The sequence below is a fragment of the Rhizomucor pusillus genome (genome assembly GCF_041956525.1).
Source record: "Rhizomucor pusillus strain CBS 183.67 unplaced genomic scaffold VTP01scaffold_2, whole genome shotgun sequence".
NCBI classification, from domain to species: domain Eukaryota; kingdom Fungi; phylum Mucoromycota; class Mucoromycetes; order Mucorales; family Lichtheimiaceae; genus Rhizomucor; species Rhizomucor pusillus.
The window spans coordinates 1,703,879-1,723,477 of record NW_027192144.1 but is presented as its reverse complement, the minus strand read 5'-3'; the positions used below and the strand labels follow the sequence as shown (position 1 = coordinate 1,723,477).

The window sequence follows — 19,599 nt, the reverse complement described above, 5'->3', positions numbered from 1 at the left end:
TCGCATTTTCCTAGCTTTTCCTTTATCTCCTCTATTAAGGCGTATGGACTAGAAGCGTCAAGCAAAATCTCGATCCACTCGCAATGTTCAAAGAAATTTTATCGTATATTTTATGATCATCACCGCAATTATGCTGCTTTACCAAGCGGCAGATTTCAAAGTGAAGCAAAGAGGATATGCTTGTATGTATAAATACTTTTTTTAAGTAGCGTGTTCTTACAAACCAACCATGTCAAAAACGCACAGCGCGCTTATGTACGGAACTAGAACCGTCTTGGCGACAAAGTAGAACAAGACGCCAAATGCGATAGAGATAGGTAGCGCAGGCAGAGCTCGTTTGTATATAGCCAGCAAAAAAATCGTTGCTGTCAACCCAGTCAACACAGCAATAGTGCAGCATATTGTTGTGATCCAGTCATACAATGCTAAAAAACACTGCTGAGTTAACAACAGGCTCAAATGCAGACCTTCAATGCATTTACCTGCTCTTGCAATAAGAACACTGTAAAATACAAAATCACCCAATCCCAACTTTAAGCCATCGCGCTCTAAAATATAAACGTAGGTAAAACATGCGTCGATGCTAGTACACATCTTCGTTTACCTTCATCTTCGTCCCTTCCTGAGCTGTTGCGACGATTCTGCTCCTCCCGATCTCGGTCATTTTCTCCTGATTCTCTCGAATTTCTGCTTCCTTCGTGTTCTTCCAGGTTTGGAGAAAGAGGCTGCTGGTCTGCAGGAACCGTATCTGGATCGTGGTCCGGGCTGTCTTCGGCACGCAATCGTATTTGATTACCGGTTGCGTTTAGCTCTGTGCCAGATGTGAACGGCACTGGTGATTGGGTTAAGAACGAATTATTCATTTGGAGTGGTGCTGTCGAGGACACGGATGCTTCGTATTCCGATGCAGCCGTTGTTGCTGTGCTGTGTAATGTATCAGGGAGCGACGTGGCAGTGATTGCTCGCGATCGTATTCTACTTGGTATAGGGGTATCCTTCTCTTCAACGTGTCTATCATCATCGTTAACATCATCGCCAGCGGGCTGAGTTGGTTGCTTTTCCAGCAGGTTACTTTCTTCTGCTTGAGTTGTTGCTGTCACGGGGCTGATTACATTGTTGCTGGTGTCAAAAGTCCTTGACAACCGCAAATGATTACTGGATGCTAGCATAAACCAAACAGCGTTTACAGAGTAAAGCAATGCTGGCACATCACGCTGCTGTGATCGTGAGCTTTCAATTAATAGCCTCAATGGTCCGAATGGACACAAAACTGCAATTAAATCTAACAATACCGGCACAAAACGGTAGATTTAGTAACTGTTTTAAGAAAAAAATTGCTGATCATGTCGATTCTTACCCCATACAGCCAACAACCCTAAAAGAAACCACGTTGTCCATTCTTCTAAACCGGTCAATGAGAACGCCTAAATTTTCGTCATCGTTATTTACTCCAATAAGCAGCGTCGAGGCGATTGTAATATATACGTACCATCAAGGAGCTCATCACAGTCAGGTACGATTGTTGCAACCACAAAGGTCCCGCATAGAATACAGATACGAGACCGACGACTGTAAAGTTCCACAATGCAAACACCATGGTAATATAATCCATCGGAATCGTGAATACTTGAATAAGATTACTAGCGGTCTAGTGAGCAAATATAATCCGTTGCTATCTAGGCCGTTTGAGAACTTACAGTAGTAAAAGATATGATATGAAACCAAGGAGGAGCAAAACTACAATCATAAAAAAGCCAACAAGAGCCTAGCACGAGGTGTTGTTTAGCTGACATAGAAACATTACCCAAGCAAAGGATCGTATATTCACCTTCATCCAACCCTTTTTAAATAAAAACAGAATGACAACTGTCACCAGAATGATCTGACCGATAATTATCAAGGCCGTGGCAAGTGAACCAACAAGCGGTGAAGTACCACCACCGCCACCGCCGCTGCTGTCACCTGTACCTGCAGAGCTTGCGGTTGTGGTAGTATCACTGCTAATCGCTATGCCGTACGACGAACGAGTTGGCCTTGGTATTCAGAGATTAACAATCGCGATATAATAACAACCTGGCCACGGCGTCGGATCCTTACTTGTAATCACTGGAGCCGCTGAAAGCGACCTTGACCCAGAAAATACTGAGCACAATGCATGCAACCACAGGCTTAATTACATAGTATATCTGTTGCATGTAAAAAACTATCATTGCAGCATCCTCTCTCCTGCTGCTATCTTCCGTTGTCGCAGATGCGGAAAGATCATTCAAGGCGATATCTCCAGTCGTATTATTTGCATTATTGTGGTTATCTGCTTGATCCAAGATAACAAAATGTGAGCATGAATCCTCTTTTTCCTTCGTTTATGCCAGGTATTAGATCATAGCCCGACCTCTCGTGTTATTATTCAACTGGAGACCCCTCGTTGCTCGTCTAGCTTGCCGTGCCGCCTCAGTAGCCTGACATACACTGCCGTGCTTCTCTTTCCAGTCTGCCTTTTGACACTCCACGGAACAGTATCGAGGTCCACTTAGACCGCAGGAAGAACACATGTACGTCGCTGGCTTTTGGCACCGCGAGCATGTCACTGACATATTATCTGACTGAGACTGGTTTGTTGCATTGTGACGGTGATGGCTACTTGCTGCTACAGTGCTGTCATCTTCAAAACTTTGGCGATGCTCCAAGGAGCTGCTGGACATTACGATGATCGTTTACCGTGCGTGTGGTATTATATTCAGGACAAGAAGCCGATAAGGAAAGGAAAGGGCAAGTGTGTATAATTTTTTGTTGGAGGAGTGTGGGGGTATACTGGACAATGTTACGCTTCGTCGATTCCAATATTGAGTTACAGGTTCTTTATATTGTTATGTACAGGTACACTGTCAACCATCGTGTGTTCAAGAAGAAAAAATTATTAAGTCCTTGGCGGTCGTCAATGCTGAAATTCATTTTGCACAAAAAGGGGTAAGAGATAATTACGGTAATGCAAGCACAATGTGTTACAAGAGAACTTTTTGGGTATAGATATACTACTAACTAAAGCTATCAATACATATATCAAGGAGCAAGTTATATATAAAATGCCTAATTTTTTACAAAGATGCGCTTCGCACACTTCCAGAGCTCTGTAATGAACATATACACGACCGCAGTTGCAGCGACCATGCCCCATTCCCAAGTAATAGGATGTTGCTTGAAGACGACATCGTTGAGACTATAATATCAAAAATGCGTTGATTAGTCTTTCCAGTCGTTAAGCCTGGTTTGGCTAATCACTGTAACTTACACTGGCACGTAGATAGTGATGATGAGGAATCCCATTGCGAAAGCAAAGGAATAGTAGATGAACCAATTTTGGCGCTCGGTGAAGCACTTGGGTACGAGCCACAAATACCATCGACGTTCGCCGGTAAAGATAGCGGGAGCCCAGACAGGTCCGTGAAGGTTGCGCACGGTGTAACTGTGGAGCAGGAGGATAGCTGTGGCAGCAGTGAACACGGCAGCGCGCGAACGGAAGACCAGATCGCATGTTTCGTTGTAACTCTTGTTGCAGTCATGGCCCAGATCACCGTTACCGTAACCAAAAACAGCAACAATGTAGTTCAGAAGACAGAGAATACCAATGAGAAAGCCATAGAAGAAGATATCGCAAAGGTTGGATGCACGGAAAAGACCTTGATCGCGACGTCGAGGAGGGACGTTCATTTGATCCCGGTGAGCTGGTTCCAGACCCAAGCCCATGGCAGGAGGGGAACTAGTAGTAAAACAAGGTAAGTCTACATTTTCTTTTGTTGAATATTAGCAGAAATTCTAAATTGCTTACCTGACGAGACAGTTGGTGAACAAAATTTGAAGCGGGGACATTGGGAAGACAGACATGCCAGAAACATCTTGGAAAGCGAGACCAAGCAAGAGCAAGACAACCAATGCAACATTTGCGGTCAGCAAGTGTACAACAAAGCGGGAAATGTTCGCGAAAACTCGACGGCCTTCCGAGATAGCACTGACAAGGGTAGCAAAGTTATCGTCGACCAGGATAATATCTGATGCTTGCTTGGCTACATCCGAACCAGTTTCGCCCATAGCAATACCGACATCAGATTCCTTCAAGCTTGGCGAGTCGTTAACACCATCGCCGGTCATGGCGGAGATACGTTTGCGTCGGTGAAGTGCTTCAATCATCTTGACTTTGGTTTCTGGGCTGCAACGGGCGATAACTAGGGGTAGTTCAGGCAAGGCATCAATTTGCTCGATGCTCATCTTGTCAAAGTTTTGCGCCGGCATAACGAGTTCAACTTGATGTTTTGAGTCCAAGTCATAGTCTGCAGGAAGAATTGTAATTTCGCGAGCAATGGCGGTTGCGGTGGCAATGTGGTCGCCCGTAAGCATGTGAACGGTGATACCTGCTTGACGACAGCGTTCAACTGCATCCTTTGATTCTACTCGAGGAGGATCGTAGATACCGACGAGACCAAGGAATATCATTTGCTGTTCGATTGCCTCTCGTGTGTACGTTTCACTGGTAACAGGTCCATCTGCCTTGATCTTGCGTGTAGCGAGTGTCAATACACGTAGACCGCCGCGTGCCAGCTTGTCGACTTTGGGAAAGATCAGCTCTTCCATTCCTTCTTGGCTCATGTACTTGACGCCGTCCTGAGTAAGGATGCCTTCGCAGCAGGAAAGGGTACGCTCCGTTGCACCTTTCATGAATGCAACGTAGTTTCCGTCGTTGGATTGAGCCAATACACTCATGCGCTTGATACTAGAGTCGAAAGGATACTCGGCAATTACTTCCCATCCTTCGTCATTGACAAGACTTGGTTTTCCAAGGTTCAGCTTGTGTGCAAAGACTTGCAAGGCAATCTAATTGAAAGCCATCTTAACATATACTTTCAAGAATGTAAAATGCATCCTTTTGTTTTTTTTTTTTTTTTTTTTTTTTTTTTTTTTTACCTTCTGTAGGGTCGCCGAGTACCAAGGGTTCGCCAGTTTCTTTATCCTTGCGCACTTCACTCATGTTACAGAGCGCAGCCGTGTTGACCAGCTGGCGCATAGTCGCTGGCATGGAGTCCTTGGTGACCTTCTCACTTGAGTTTTCAGAGACTACTTCGCCTTCAACGTCGTAGCCCAAGCCAGAGACTGAAAAGAAACCTGCGTCGGGTTGCCATAGACGAGTAAGAACCATCTTGGACTGGGTAAGGGTACCGGTTTTGTCAGAGCAAATGTTCGTGACTGAACCAAGCAGTTCCAAAGACACAAGTCGGCGAACAAGAGCGTTTGCTTTTGCCATGGCATGCACACCGAACGCCTGGGTCAGCGTAAGCACAGCCAAGAGACCTTCGGGGACAGCGGCGATGGCAGTTGAAATTGCATACAAGATTTCCTGTTCGCCAATATTGAAGCGGTTGGCAGCAAAGATGACAATAACAACAACAACGGCGGATAGGAAAAGAAACATGGCTAGGCGATCGATAGCTCGTTGGAGAGGAGTACGTGCGTTGTCGTCACTGTTCATCAAGCGTTTTGCGATCTTGCCAATTTCAGTATCCATGCCAATGGCAGTGACAACAGCTAAAAGGTACTGTTGGCGTCTGGAAAAGTGATATATAAAGATGATTTGCTTAAATATCTACCTTTGCCGCGTCCTTTGGCTAGCGTAGTACTGGAGTAAGCCATATTGACACGATCACCAAGCGGAACATCCGCAGATTCCAAAGTGTCGGTAACCTTGTTAACAGGAACGGATTCACCAGTCAAGAGAGCTTCGTCGACATCCATATTGAAAGATTCAAAGATACGACAATCAGCACCAATGACATCGCCACTCTTGAGAATAAGCACGTCGCCAGGAACTAGCTCTCGAGTAAGCACATGCTTCTCGTGGCCACCACGAATAACAAGACTGGTAGGAGATGCCATCTTGCGTAGAGACTCCATTGTCTTTTCAGCCTTGAACTCTTGCATGAAACCAATGAACGAGTTGAGGAACATGATAAAGCAAATGACACCGCCTTCTACCCAATCTTTATACACAAAGGAAACAATCTGTACATTGGGTAAGTAATTCCCTTTAATTGATATAATATAATATGATTCGATTCGATACTTACTGTTGCGATCAGAAGGATCATGACCATCAAGTTCAGGAATTGTTTGAGAAAGAGCTTGAATGGGTTGATTCCACCACTGCCCTCTAACTCATTAAAACCGACATCGGAACGCTTTGCTTCGACCTGATCATCTTTCAAGCCATTCAAGATATCAGTCTTGAGCAACGTAGACACCGTATCGAGATCCATTGTATGATACGGAGGGCCTTCCTGGCGGTCAGAAAGCCGTTGCTTGCGCTTGACCAAGTTCATTTTGCGCATCAGGATGCTTCGAATAGACTTGACTTCATCTGCAGAGCTCTGTCCAGTGGATGTACGAGACAATGGCTTCTCCTTGAGCCGCCGCTGCTGCTGCTGTTGCTGCTCTTTATTTTCAACAAAGGTGATCGTCACATTATTGCCATGTTGCTGTTGCTGCTGCTGGATGTCCGTGCAATTGTTATTTTCCAAAGTCATATAACTTGTAGAAAAGGGAAAGTACGTAGCAAGCAATGAATTTCCTTTTAAGACTCGCTCCCTTTTATATTTATATGAGGGAATCTCGTAATCTATATTTTCATTACCATGGGGGAAAACGGAAAAGTTGGATCAGCTAAGAGACATAAGAATCTCAGCAGCCTATAGAAAAAATCGCGCAACAACGTGGGCGAGCACGGCCTCCACATAAACTGTTTGTGCCTATGTCTGTGTCACTCCGATCCGAGATCTGGGAAGTTGCCTAATTTTGCCAACGGACTTCATATATCCGTGACATTCATTTGTTACATTTCATTCGAGGGCACGAAGCATATGTTGTTGGATAAGGAGAGTGAACGTATATGAACTGTGTTGCGTGTTGCGTCAAAACAAGAGTAGTGTTGAGCTTACTGTTGTCTCCAGGATGAATAAGATTCGTCGAGTACTTCAACGGTTAGGGTCCCGATTAAAGAGCAATCGAACATTCTTGACCGACCGGACATTCCAGCATGGCAGCGACCAGCACCCGCGCCCGATAAACACCAATGCGCGAATTTTGCTTTTGGCAAGTATCATGCACAAAAGAATCGCGGTCCGCGTGTGTGCAACTCGCCTATCTACTTAAAAGCCTTTGTTGATATCACAAGCCGTCGCTGTGAATTCCACACACTCGCAATCCGGCGCTTTACTCTTCGCCTGTATATATTATCATTTATATTTCTTCTTGATTTTCGCATGTATACTAAATGTAGCGTTCAATACATATTACACAATAGTTCGGCCATTGCTATTGTAAACATTAAATCATACACTCCATGCTCGGTGTAATATTACATTCTCTGTTTTCATTGAGCTAGAACCAGATTCGATTCTCGTGAAAAAAAAGGCAAAAAAAATGTATGAGCTTCAATCGATTTCAATGACTTAGCAGAGCGTCCAATTTCGACCAGAGCGCCAGTTTCGGGGATGCTTCCCATTCACTTGCTACAACTGCTTGCTAAGAAATGACCAGACCTGCATATTCCCTGTTGCAACTCGAGCGACCCAAGCAACGCTTCCTCCCTCGAGCACAAGTTGAAAAGAAGAAGCGATCCAATCACGACAAAACCTTGAAGCGATTAGCAAATGCACAGAAACTATTTACAAAGAAAGCATTCTGGATCGATATCGCGATCCTCGACCGCATGTACTATAAACTGATCAACAGTCAGCGAATGTTTCCTCGATTCCGGTTAATGTCACAGGTAACGTATGCTCTGCTCAGAACTGCTCCATACCATGGATATATGGAGAGGATCGCGCCCTAATTCACACGCTACAGGCACGTCAAATCACAAAACGGTTAAAGATCTTGGCGATCGATCAAGTGATCGCCGAGTTTTATCAAACGTTTTGGAATGCAAAATCGTAAGTCTATATAGGCGGGCAAGCCTTTGCTTTTGAACAAGCTCTAACGATCCACGTTGCTGTTTGAAGCATGGACAAATGCAACGGCGAATATAAATTTATACCAACAAGGCAATTTGCTCAGTATACCATGCACTGTGTCACTGCAACGGCCGTGTTGCTGGATAAAGTAGATATTCTGCCCAACCAGTCTTTAATAAGGTCACTGACAAATTATTTTAAATAGCTCCAAGCAAGTCTAATGCAAACATTCTGGTAAGTATTAAAAAGACATATGTTTCCACTGCTTTCTTTTTTACCTAACACGAATATGCAGCGAATACTCAAAGTCATTAGCCAAGGCACATTTTGTATCCATGGCGCTGACAATGATGGCAATATGCAGTCGACTGTGTCGGATAGCTCACGTCTGGGTAACAGAGCTTGAGCAGTGTTACAAGTTGCTGTACACTTTGGGCAAATCACTGCCGCTAGCAACCAGTCCAGATGCACAGCATCAAGGCGACACTGTGGATTTCACCTGCGAGCCAGATACGTTCCAGAAAGCTCGACAAGCAACAATGAAAAGCTGGAGTGGACATGAATCGTAAGGATCATACACGACAGATGTTTGTATAAAAGAAGTATCTGTAACTGGGAAATTTTTCAGTATTCCGGGCATATCATCAGACGAGATGGACAAGGTCATGTTGCAACATGTAACGCATCGAACTACCGACAGCAATAGCAGCATGAATGTAGATAACGAGGAGCTAGATCTTGGTGAAGTCGTAGAACGAGAATAACATTCATGCACAAGTACATGCTTTTGTTTTACAACTAAAGTCCTTTTTTATTGCCAAAAAAAGTTGTGGTCATCGTTCCTGAATTTGAACAGAAGATTTGTCATATGTAATCTTGGTGCCGAAATGAGCATCAAGACTGCTCCTCTTTATGCCTCAGATGGTGGCGGTGGAGGGGGAGCAGGTGCGGACGGAGGGGGTGGTGGAGGTGCAGCTTCGTCAGGTGGAGGTGGAGGCGGTGCAGTCGAGTCCTGAAATTTATTAAAGCAATGTTAGCAAGGATTGTTTAATCAGAACAGAAACCTTTGTGCAAAAACTTACCCATCCTTCTGCACCACTAGGAGGAGGGGGAGGGGGAGCAGCGCCTGCCGCTTGCTATATTCAAGATTGTTTAGCAAATATTTCTTACAACTTATTCTATCAGTACTTACATTCCAAGGGTTTGCTCCATTAGCCGCCTGAGAAGGATCGTAGCCGTATCCGTAGTATCCACCATAAGCAGCATATTGGTCATACCCGTAGTATCCGCCATAATTATAGCCTTGCTGCTGTGCCCAAGGTGTACCTCCAGCGTTTCCAGCTCCGGAGGTAGGTGGAGCATGGTTAGCGTTATCTCGTTGTTGTTGCCACGGCGGAGCGTCGCCAGTGGCCGCACGTTGCCAAGGTGCAGCGTTCTTCTCTCCATACTACAGACAGCTGCTATTTTAGAATATGCACTGCTAACTTCAGAAAATCATCGCTGCTTACCTGTCCTCCAGCACCGTCCTCGGGTTTCTCTCCAAGTTCAGCCATCAAGTTTGCATATTCGCTGTCAAGATGTTGCTCACGCTCTCTAGCCTTAGCAGCATATTCCGGATCGTTGCGATGGAGACAGTCTCTTGCAGTGTGTCCCTTTCCACCACAGACACGGCATGTAAGACTGACAGTGTAGTTTTGTCTCTCGGGGCATTCGTAGCGACGATGTCCAACAGCACCGCAGTTAATACAGGTTTGGTTTTCGTCGTCACGCAAAGTACCGTTGAGTGCAGCCAATTCACGCAACTGGTTACGCTTCAATTCGTTTTGGCCTTCAGGTAGGGTAGCAGACTATAAAAGAGATCGTTGTTAGAAAAGGATGCAGCAAAAAAAACCCGTGCTTCATTCGATAACTTACTGTTTCAATAATCTTTTCAATGAGCTTAACTGCCTTTTTAACTTTCTCTTCAGAGTCAGCCATAACCAAACAGTGCAAGTCTTCCTCCTGTGCCGAATTGTTGGCGGCATCGGTTCTGGCCTTTCCTTCCTTGACAGAGCCTCGACCACGAATACTGATCTTTGCACCGGATTCAGCCTCCATACCCTTCAATGTGTTGCCACGAGGTCCGATCAATTGACCAATAAAGTTAATTTCAGGGAATTCTTTTGCAGGAATGTAGACTTTCTCGTGTATACGACTGGGCTTTTTGTAATCTGGAGGCGGTCTGAAGTTTGGAATCGTTTTCATAGCTTTCTCGACAAGTTTGTGTCGTTCATCTTCAAGTTTCTTTTTGTAGCGAGCTTCTCTGGTGTTGATACGTTTGCCTTCGGAATTGTATACTGGTTCCGGAGAAGGAGATCTACGAGGTTGCCTTCTTTCAGTCCTTCCGTCCCCAACATAGCACAATGTAACACCATACCTTTCTCGTTCCGGTGGTACGTAATCGCCAGTGCGTAATTTTCTGTTGATTTCTTCAAGACGAATTTGCACTGTAATATGCAAAGAAAGTAATTAGTGACGTTGTTTCTGACAAACTATGCACGTATATCATTCAACATACAAACATAGTTGTCGGCCTGTTGCTGATTCAACTTGGGCAACGACGTTGGTAAACCAGGCATATTGACTTTAGCTGATTCATCGCCCCATCGACTTCTCCTCTTCCTTCTTCCTTCGCCGTTGGTCGTTGCAGGCGCTGTAGATTTAAGAACGTCAGTACTATGCTTCAAAACATGCAAAGTTTTGCGGGAGATCAAGAATTGCTGCTACTGCATCACGCAGTATGAACTCTGATCTAGCCCAAATGAGCTCCACGAGCCCTCGTACCTGGAGCACTGGGTGTTGAGTCCATCTGTGGCGGCGCTGCAGACGTACGTTCTGGCGAACTGTCGCCGAAGCGTCTCTTGCTTCCCAACGGTACAACGTTGGTTCCTAAGCATTGAAAAGGTTAGCATGACAAGGATCGATTTTCGATTCAGTTTGATCAAATTACCTGTTGGTTTCCACATTATGATTGAATGAGGGAGAAAGAGACAAGGTTTCTCTGGGTTCCGCTGACGCCTTATCCAACTGGGATTTCGCGCTCGAATGGTGAGTGTCAAATCAAAAACCGCACATAACCTTCCTCAAAAGAAGAACAAAAGATAATGCCAGATCTGTTATACTCTCGATCGTTTGAAAAAGATTCTTTGGGTTTACTGGAACTGAGTAATGAGGAGATTGCTCGCTGCATAGAGTCTGAGGGCGAGTAAGTGGTGCTAGATCTATAGAGTTGAACGAGCAGCGTCCTGACTGGGGGCATAGACTTGTTATCAAGGGACGACCCGAAGACGATGCTGTTCTTTGTACAAAAACTAAGACGTTTAGTCTTCGTGAAGTAAACACGTCAAATTCGCTTCTTCTGGCGCAACCGCAGCCGAGTGGACAAATGCATGTTGTTGATGATATTTCACGAACAATCGAACTCGTCCCATGTTTACCGAGACTCGCACGTATTGATGAACTGCTTCTGCCTACTCTTTACGCAGGCCCCTCTTTGGAAGAACGGCATTCACAAAAGGTGATATAGAGAAAGGAACGAGGAATGAACTGGAATTGCTTATATTTTGCTTTGCGTCGCTCAGCCAATGTATACACTTGACGATCTTTTATCCATTGTCCAAGCAAGCGAAGCTGAACTGGAACAAGGTTTGAAAGCACGCAATGCCGTAGTAATTGATGGTAAGCAGAGGTTGCGTTGGAAACATAACAGCGCTTCTCAATCAAAGAGCCTGCGTAGGCAAATATCGCATGTTTGATTTATCCTATCTCCATCAACTCCTCGATGCACTTGTCACAAATGCCACCATTGAAGGGTTGGATCTGGAAAATATGGAAATCGAGAAAGCTCAGGCCTGTATTCTGCAACTGGAAGATATACCGCAAAGCGTCGTCAATGGATGTTTGGATACGTTCTGTGATAGGCTGGGAAACAACAGACTGACATTAAACAAGGATCGCGTCTGCCGCTTCCTTGGTCAAGCAGCACTCGCTAGCGAACGCGGCAAAGAGTGGCGATTAGAAGAATTCTTGGATGTTTGGAAAGCACTGGTTCCCGATATCTTTGCGGTGGAAATGGATATGCTTAGAGGCTTATATATAGTGTCGGAGCGGGTTGTTACGCAGCAGCGGCGGCAGCAGTACATCACTTACTTCCCTGTCAATGAATTACCGACGGATCCGGCGCAGCGGTTCGCAAGACTGTTTACTGAAAAGAAGCGGTGGACTGAACAAGAGATCGTACCTTACCTTGAAGACTTGGCCCCAGATGCCAAAAAACGGGATGCCTTGTTGTTGAAATACACCCGGACGCAGCGGGATCATGGAACGCTGTACTATGGAACAAAAATAAAATAGCTTTTGCATGACTCAAGCAAAGATTCCGGTTCGAGAATTCCCACGAACATTCGAGGCACCTCTAAAGAAGGAATAGACATGGTGTAAAATGGTCTTACATAGAGGCAGCCGCATTGTCTGATCTCTTAAGAGATAGGAAGCTCTGCCATAGATCAACAGGGATCGAACAAATATCGATCTATGTTTCCTGAAAGGAAACATCTGGAGAAACATATAACATTTTTGATGATCTGACATGAACCGTCACAAAAGACTCATCAATGGTCAACTGCTGGGCATATAAAATCTCAGCTCCACTTTTTTCTCACCTTTTTTTCTTTCCTAGTTTTTTTGTGCACAATGAGCACTGCCACCAACCTGTCTACCAAGGCTACCGAGAACGGCGTTTCCAGTGAGCCTAGCTACAAGCTCAAGGCCGGCCTTGCCCAAATGTTGAAGGTACCGTTTCTTGATCTCTTGCGATCGCACAGTAGAACAGAAAAAGACTCACTGTTGCTGCGTATTACAGGGTGGTGTTATCATGGACGTCGTCAACGCCGAGCAAGCCCGCATCGCCGAAGAAGCTGGTGCCTGCGCTGTCATGGCTCTTGAGCGTGTGCCTGCTGATATCCGCAAGAACGGTAAGCAGTGTGTCCTCGGGATTCCATGGAGGAAAGTCTAGGTTTGCTGACAAAAAGGATTATTGTTTTGCCAGGCGGTGTTGCTCGTATGTCCGATCCCAAGATGATCAAGGGCATCCAGGAAGCTGTTACCATCCCCGTTATGGCCAAGGTCCGTATTGGTCACTTTGTCGAGGCTCAGATCATCGAATCCATTGGTGTCGATTACATTGATGAGTCCGAAGTCTTGACCCCTGCCGACGAATCCAACCACATCAACAAGAAGAATTTCAAGGTACCTTTTGTCTGCGGTGCCAAGAACTTGGGTGAAGCTCTCCGTCGTATCAACGAAGGTGCTGCCATGATCCGTACCAAGGGTGAAGCTGGTACCGGCAACGTTGTTGAAGCTGTCCGTCACATGCGCACTGTCAACGCTGAAATCCGCCGTGCTGCCTCCATGACCGATGAAGAATTGTACGCTTATGCAAAGGAAATCCAGGCTCCATATGATCTCCTCAAAGAAACTGCTCGCCTTGGTCGCTTACCTGTTGTTAACTTTGCTGCTGGTGGCGTTGCTACGCCCGCTGACGCTGCTCTCATGATGGTATGTCCAATTTTTTTCAGGTGCCTTTGTGTAACCCTTGACTGAAATTATACCTTGTTAGCAATTGGGTTGCGATGGTGTATTCGTTGGCTCCGGCATCTTCAAGTCCGGTGATCCCGCAAAGCGCGCACGCGCTATCGGTAAGTCTATGGATGGAGAAAGGAAACAAGGGATTTGCGATGCTGACCATATTTGTGTATAGTGCAAGCTGTTACCCACTTCAATGATCCCAAGGTTCTCGCTGAAGTCTCTGAAGACCTCGGCGAAGCCATGGTCGGCATTAACCTTGATGAGCTCTCCGAAGATCAAAAGATGGCCAAGCGTGGCTGGTAGATAACATAAATCGCATTCCATGTCATTTTTTTTCCTGTAGTTCTAGCTATTAAGTCTAAAAAGGATCCATGATATATCATTTTTGTAATAAGAAGAGAGGAAAATAAGAGTCCTCTGCTCTTGACTTGTCATCATGTAAACATTTCTATTTTTTCGCGTACATGAACTAACTCTATATGAAGTCAGCTACAAGAGATACGCTGACAGTCAGATAGTTATCGTTTTGAGGCTACCTCAAGTCCCAACTAATGACAACAATTCATTTATTGCATCGTCATTAAAGACTAAAGCGTGTCAAACATCTACAAAGTGATATACTTTATTTCATGCATTAGGCTGCTCCTGATACTTGTCCCTGTACCAGCAAATTCTAAAAATGGGTCTTGTCTGCGGGTTTGGATTGGATCTCTTCAAAAGCTGTCCATGGTTGCTCGTAGAAATAGTTTGTTTACTGCGACCTTCATCAACAGAATCAAATATCTAATAGATTGCCCACAAATTTTTGTTTGCGGATCATTGTTTTCATCTTCTTTATACTAATGATTTTAAGCAGATGATGTTGCTCAAATTACAAAATGCCTTCACCAAATGTTTCCTATGCGATGCAGTTATCCAATGTTTTGTGTGATCCCCTTTACAAAAATGCAGCGATAGAGCGGAATTGGTTGGTTTTTGCCCTGCTGTGCCCGAAAATGGGGGTGCCGTGGATGCAGAAAACTGCGGCAGCAAGGTTTTTTGCGGTCACGATTTTAGGGCGAAGCATCGAAAACGTCAGAAATTTTTCAGATCGGCTAGATCCTACTCATTTTTCCCCTCCTTTTCCTTGCCTACCTGGATTTGAAGATGAGCGGCCAGATTTCTGCTTCCAAGGCAAAGCGTCTCGCTGCCCGTGCAGCTAAAGCCGAAGCTAAGGGCAAGGGCGGCAAAAAAGCCGCTGCTAAGGCTGAAGAGCAAAACGGATCCGTTGATCAGTTGGATATGAACAAGGCCTCCATCAACGTCGATCGTACCGCCACTGGTGTGTACACTTCTCAGGAGCGCAGCCGTGATATTAAGATCGAATCTTACTCGCTCAACTACCACGGCCGTGTCTTGATCGATAACGCTACCATCGAACTCAACTTTGGTCGTCGTTACGGTCTCGTCGGTGCCAACGGTTCCGGCAAATCTACCTTCTTGCGCTCGCTCGCTGAACGAGATATTGAAATTCCTCCCCACATCGATGTAAGTAGAGTGTATATAAATTTATAAAAGGAAACCGGTTCGTGATATACAGAATTTTGCTTACCTGATGACGTAGACCTATCTGCTCAACCAAGAAGCCGAGCCTTCCGACATGAACGCCATCGAAGCAGTTATTCACCATGCAAAGAACGAAGTCGCTCGTTTGGAAAAGGAAGTCGAAGACATTCTCGGCGAAGAGGATGGTGCAGACAACCCGATTCTCGACGATTTGTACGAGCGTATCGAAGCTATGGACCCTGCCACCTTTGAGCCTCGTGCCTGCACTTTGCTTGCTGGTCTTGGTTTCACCACCCAACAAATGCACAAAAAGACCCGCGACATGTCTGGTGGTTGGCGTATGAGAGTCGCCCTTGCTCGTGCCCTGTTCGTTCGTCCCACTCTCTTGCTTTTGGACGAACCTACCAACCACTTGGATTTGGAAGCATGCGTTTGGTTGGAAGAATACTTGAAGACGTACAACCGTATCTTGGTCGTCAATTCTCACTCTCAGGACTTTTTGAACGGTGTCTGCACCAACATCATGCACCTCAACCACAAGCGCAAGCTTATCTACTATGGTGGTAACTATGACATGTTCGTCAAGACCAAAGAGGAAAACGAAATCAACCAGGCCAAGGCCTACGAAAAGCAGCAAGAAGAAATTGCTCACATCAAGAAATTCATTGCATCTGCTGGTACTTATGCCAACTTGGTGCGACAGGCTAAGTCTAAGCAGAAGATTATCGACAAGATGGAGGCTGCTGGTTTGGTTGAAGCTGTCGAGAAACCTCACGTCTTCAAGTTTAGCTTCACTGATATGCCCAAGCTTCCTCCTCCCGTGCTTGCTTTCCAGAACGTCACTTTCTCCTACACCGGCGATGTGAACAACGCCTTGTACAAGGACATTGAACTTGGTGTTGATATGGACTCTCGTGTTGCCCTCGTGGGTCCCAACGGTGCTGGCAAGTCTACTCTGTTGAAGCTCATGAGCGGTGAATTGCTTCCCACCGAAGGTCGTGTCCAACGTCACACTTCTCTTAAGCTCGGCAAGTACTCTCAGCACTCTGCTGATCAATTGGACTTGGACCTCTCTCCTATTGATTACATGCGCAAGAAGTTCCCTGAAGTCAGCACTGAAGTCAGCTTCTGGCGTCAACAGATTGGTCGCTATGGTCTCTCTGGTGCTCACCAAACTGCTCCCATTGCTCACCTTTCCGACGGTTTGAAGTCTCGTCTTGTCTTCTGTGAACTTGCCGTCCTCCACCCTCACATTATCCTTCTCGACGAACCTACTAACCATCTTGACATGGAATCCATTGACTCTTTGGCCGAAGCTATCAACAAGTTCTCTGGTGGTGTCGTCCTTGTTTCTCACGACTTCCGACTTATTTCGCAGGTTGCCCAGCAGATCTGGCGTTGCGAGGACGGAAAGGTCATGCCATTCGAAGGCTCGATCGAAGAGTACAAGGAGTCTCTTAGAAAGAACGTCAAGTTGTAAAAAGTCACACCCTCACCACTTTCGCCTTAGAAACAGACGAGCACGCACTTTATCTTCATCACATGTGCATTTCTTGTTTTTTTCTTCTCCCAACCTATACACTTTTGTTTCCTCGTCCACTCGCGTTTTTCTTTTCTGTGCGTCTCTGCTGTTATCCATAGAACAACGAAATATATGTCTATCTTTTTGCAATCTGCAATGAACTATTCTTACTGTGACAAGCAAATGATGTTATTATTACCTTTCATTATTATTATATTATCAGAATTTCAGGTCTTAAAAGTTAAAATCGACATTAGACGTAGCTAGCTCTCTCTCAATTTCTTTCAAGAGTTCTGCATCCTCAGGCAGTATCTTTGATGATTGTTCGTTGTTAGGGCGTGGGATTGGTGTAGGAGGAACAGCGTAGGAGGAATTGACGATGGTACTGGTGGATGGAGTGACAGGTTCGTTTGACGATAAAGAGCAGGTGGATACTTGAGACCTTCTTTTGGAGAGCGATAGCTGTTGCGCACTGTGGGATCCTCTAGGTCGCAAGAACATGTCAAGCTGATCGTCTTCGATAGCTTTCTGCAAATCTTCCAATTGCTTTTTGGATAAAGGAAACCTTAGTAACCTTACCCTTCCCAGTATTGTTACTGCTACAACTCGCTTGATAACAACTTACCCCTCGGTATTCTCCACCTACAAAGATTTGAGGCAAGTTCTTTTTCTGTCCGCCCATATTTTGCTGCTGCTTTCGCATGTGCTGGAGGGCAGGCTCGCTCTGAGCAACATCCACTGTTTGGAACTGGACCTGCCTAGTTGTAAGCGTCGTCTGTGCGATCTCCTGGTTTCTCTTGATGCTCGGGTTCGCAGAAACGCTAGTGATATACAGCTGGACAAGCGCTGGGTCCTTGGGTATAAGTTCCAAAGCTGCCATATTCTCGACGGGCCAGCGGATGACCTTGTTGCTAGCCGGCCCACCTGTTTTGCGAAGTGTTCTCACCGGAGGCGTCGTTGTCTCGGGTACCGCTGCTGGCGCTGAAGCCTGGCCCAAAATCATGCTCTGGCGCTTGATATGATTCTGCAGCTCCTTCTGCTGGCCCTGCTTCATGGCTGAGCGCTGTTCTTGGTGCGATTTTTGCAAATGAGCGAGCTGTACCGTATGCTCGTGCTCAGACTGCTCAAATTCACGCAAGAGTTTCTCCACTTCGTCGTTCATGTCGCTCTTGGCCCGTTTTTCTGCATTCTCCAAGCGTTCTCGGAGCTGCTTCAGGTCCCGCTCATGCTTTAACTGAAGTTCCTGGATCGTCTGCGCTTGCTTTCGTTCCAGCGCCTTCATGGCTTTTTCTTGCGACTGCTTGAGCTCGTTCAGCGATTGCTGGTGCTGAACAAGCACTCGGTCCTTCTCTGCCATTTCTTTGGCGTGTGTCTGCAAAATAGCCTCGTGCTTTTGCTTTTGTACCTGGAAGGCAGCGGTAAGGGATATTATTATTGCATTAATTTCACGAAAAACAAAAAAAGGGTATATGCATGTGCGAGAAAACGAACGAACCTCGAGCTGTTTGTTCAGTTCCTCCAGTTTCTGGATCATGAGCCGGTCGTTCTCCAGATCCATGGTCAACCGGTTGAGCCGTTTCTGGTCTGCCGTGCGCTGTGCTTCATCTTTAGGTTTTCTGTCTCGTCGATTTAACTGCGATCGGAGCACGGCCAGCTCCTTTTCTTTTTCGGCAAGTCTTTCAACCGCTTGCTCGTTCTAAATAAATCAAAAAGGAGGGGTTAGGAGGATTGGAGGGGCCCAAAAGGAGGAACACTTCTACTTGCCGCTTTTTTAAGCTCTTCCAACTGTTCTGTTACTTGTTCAAGTGCGGGCTTGACAGATTCGGCATCGTTCCGCAAAAGTTCCTGAAGCTGTTTGTCTTTATCACGAATCAATTCATCCTTCTCCGCAAGTCTTTTCTCGTGGTCGTCCTGCTCAATCCTTTGCAAAAGTTCCTGAATTTCCTTTTCTCGCTGTTTCAATTTCTCGTGCAAGTTTTGCTGATCATCATCGTTTGACGATGCTTGTTTCTTCGTCGATTCTAGCAGCTGCCTCAGCTCCTGAAGCTCGGCAGACTGACGTGCAATCACATCCAAATGTTCACTTTGCTACATAAAGTACAGATATGAAGTTACAAAAGAATACAAATTCTGGTTACATGTTTGTACCTACCTTTGACTTGAGCTCATTGTATTCTTGCCGTATCTGGGCTGCAGATGTCGAGTGAGAGCTAGCAATGCTGCCGGGTCTACCTGCCCGACCATCGATGCCAGCAGCTGCTGTGGGTGCAGCTGTGTTTGGCGGGTTCAAATGATCGTTCACTTGAGATGCATATGTCGTTGTCTGTTGCTGCTGCTGTTGCTGGTATGGTTCCTGTGCTTGCTGTGTCGCTGCTGCGCTAGCTCCAGCTTTTTCTGAAACGGCAACTTGCTGTTTTCGCTTTGACTTTTTCCGGTTTCCAAAACACGGCATTGTGTAGTAGCAAGTAAAAGAAAGGGAAAACACCCTCGGACACCCTCTATATATTAAAGACATTGTCTGGAACAAAAAGTAAGGGGTGCTACGCTGTATATACTCAGTCAAAGTGAGGGCAAGGACTTTACAGGGGGCTCTCTTGCTCTCTGTCTCTCTTTTTGTATGGACAGATACCGCTTTTGTTAGTATTTCAGGCCTTTTCTGTGGGGGACGCAGCAGGTTTCTTGTTCATCCTGGTAGTCTGCGCAAACGATCGATAAGACGATCTTCGTTCTAGACAGATACAGACAACTTCTGGTAGCAAGTTGCTAACCATTGTGAGACATGAACCCGCATACGCAGGAAGGAACCTGCTTTTCATTTATGTAGAATAAGTTGATAAAAATGCACCATTGCTTGTTTGTGAGGCTGCTGGTTTTCTCATTCAAGGTAAGGTAGCAGGATCATGCTTAGTA

The 19,599-nt window shown here is 45.7% G+C and overlaps 9 protein-coding genes across 9 annotated transcripts; 4 read left to right on the top strand and 5 right to left on the bottom strand.

The window, feature by feature from the left end:
• Nucleotides 1-216: 216 nt before the first annotated feature.
• Nucleotides 217-2,702, bottom strand: VTP01DRAFT_4793 (uncharacterized protein; the record flags this gene model as incomplete). Its single annotated transcript, XM_069383513.1, has 9 exons — nt 217-425; nt 483-548; nt 605-1,282; nt 1,358-1,424; nt 1,490-1,640; nt 1,698-1,765; nt 1,829-2,033; nt 2,098-2,311; nt 2,393-2,702. 9 exons carry the CDS (start codon nt 2,700-2,702, stop codon nt 217-219), a joined length of 1,968 nt encoding a protein of 655 aa, XP_069244207.1.
• Nucleotides 2,703-3,087: 385 nt separating this feature from the next.
• On the bottom strand, nt 3,088-6,569 carry VTP01DRAFT_4792 (uncharacterized protein; the record flags this gene model as incomplete). The annotated part of the gene is made up of 6 exons (XM_069383512.1): nt 3,088-3,217; nt 3,290-3,757; nt 3,827-4,853; nt 4,957-5,574; nt 5,637-6,048; nt 6,114-6,569. The coding sequence occupies 6 exons, from the start codon at nt 6,567-6,569 to the stop codon at nt 3,088-3,090; spliced, it is 3,111 nt and encodes a 1,036-aa protein (XP_069244206.1).
• A 1,004-nt stretch (nt 6,570-7,573) lies between these two features.
• On the top strand, nt 7,574-8,761 carry VTP01DRAFT_4791 (uncharacterized protein; the record flags this gene model as incomplete). The annotated part of the gene is made up of 6 exons (XM_069383511.1): nt 7,574-7,813; nt 7,891-7,976; nt 8,046-8,145; nt 8,203-8,231; nt 8,293-8,562; nt 8,626-8,761. The coding sequence occupies 6 exons, from the start codon at nt 7,574-7,576 to the stop codon at nt 8,759-8,761; spliced, it is 861 nt and encodes a 286-aa protein (XP_069244205.1).
• Nucleotides 8,762-8,907: 146 nt separating this feature from the next.
• VTP01DRAFT_4790 (uncharacterized protein) lies at nt 8,908-11,002 on the bottom strand (the record flags this gene model as incomplete). Its single annotated transcript, XM_069383510.1, has 9 exons — nt 8,908-9,009; nt 9,080-9,133; nt 9,190-9,444; nt 9,506-9,844; nt 9,912-10,353; nt 10,414-10,483; nt 10,555-10,689; nt 10,821-10,925; nt 10,987-11,002. The coding sequence occupies 9 exons, from the start codon at nt 11,000-11,002 to the stop codon at nt 8,908-8,910; spliced, it is 1,518 nt and encodes a 505-aa protein (XP_069244204.1).
• Nucleotides 11,003-11,140: 138 nt separating this feature from the next.
• On the top strand, nt 11,141-12,389 carry VTP01DRAFT_4789 (uncharacterized protein; the record flags this gene model as incomplete). The annotated part of the gene is made up of 4 exons (XM_069383508.1): nt 11,141-11,241; nt 11,298-11,553; nt 11,618-11,714; nt 11,773-12,389. 4 exons carry the CDS (start codon nt 11,141-11,143, stop codon nt 12,387-12,389), a joined length of 1,071 nt encoding a protein of 356 aa, XP_069244203.1.
• Nucleotides 12,390-12,728: 339 nt separating this feature from the next.
• VTP01DRAFT_4788 (uncharacterized protein) lies at nt 12,729-13,925 on the top strand (the record flags this gene model as incomplete). The annotated part of the gene is made up of 5 exons (XM_069383507.1): nt 12,729-12,827; nt 12,898-13,009; nt 13,084-13,592; nt 13,654-13,732; nt 13,795-13,925. The coding sequence occupies 5 exons, from the start codon at nt 12,729-12,731 to the stop codon at nt 13,923-13,925; spliced, it is 930 nt and encodes a 309-aa protein (XP_069244202.1).
• Nucleotides 13,926-13,967: 42 nt separating this feature from the next.
• Nucleotides 13,968-14,688, bottom strand: VTP01DRAFT_4787 (uncharacterized protein; the record flags this gene model as incomplete). Its single annotated transcript, XM_069383506.1, has 2 exons — nt 13,968-14,070; nt 14,564-14,688. The coding sequence occupies 2 exons, from the start codon at nt 14,686-14,688 to the stop codon at nt 13,968-13,970; spliced, it is 228 nt and encodes a 75-aa protein (XP_069244201.1).
• An 80-nt stretch (nt 14,689-14,768) lies between these two features.
• On the top strand, nt 14,769-16,647 carry VTP01DRAFT_4786 (uncharacterized protein; the record flags this gene model as incomplete). The annotated part of the gene is made up of 2 exons (XM_069383505.1): nt 14,769-15,149; nt 15,226-16,647. The coding sequence occupies 2 exons, from the start codon at nt 14,769-14,771 to the stop codon at nt 16,645-16,647; spliced, it is 1,803 nt and encodes a 600-aa protein (XP_069244200.1).
• A 12-nt stretch (nt 16,648-16,659) lies between these two features.
• On the bottom strand, nt 16,660-19,141 carry VTP01DRAFT_4785 (uncharacterized protein; the record flags this gene model as incomplete). The annotated part of the gene is made up of 6 exons (XM_069383504.1): nt 16,660-16,825; nt 16,949-17,235; nt 17,315-18,094; nt 18,185-18,385; nt 18,454-18,777; nt 18,842-19,141. 6 exons carry the CDS (start codon nt 19,139-19,141, stop codon nt 16,660-16,662), a joined length of 2,058 nt encoding a protein of 685 aa, XP_069244199.1.
• Nucleotides 19,142-19,599: the final 458 nt, after the last annotated feature.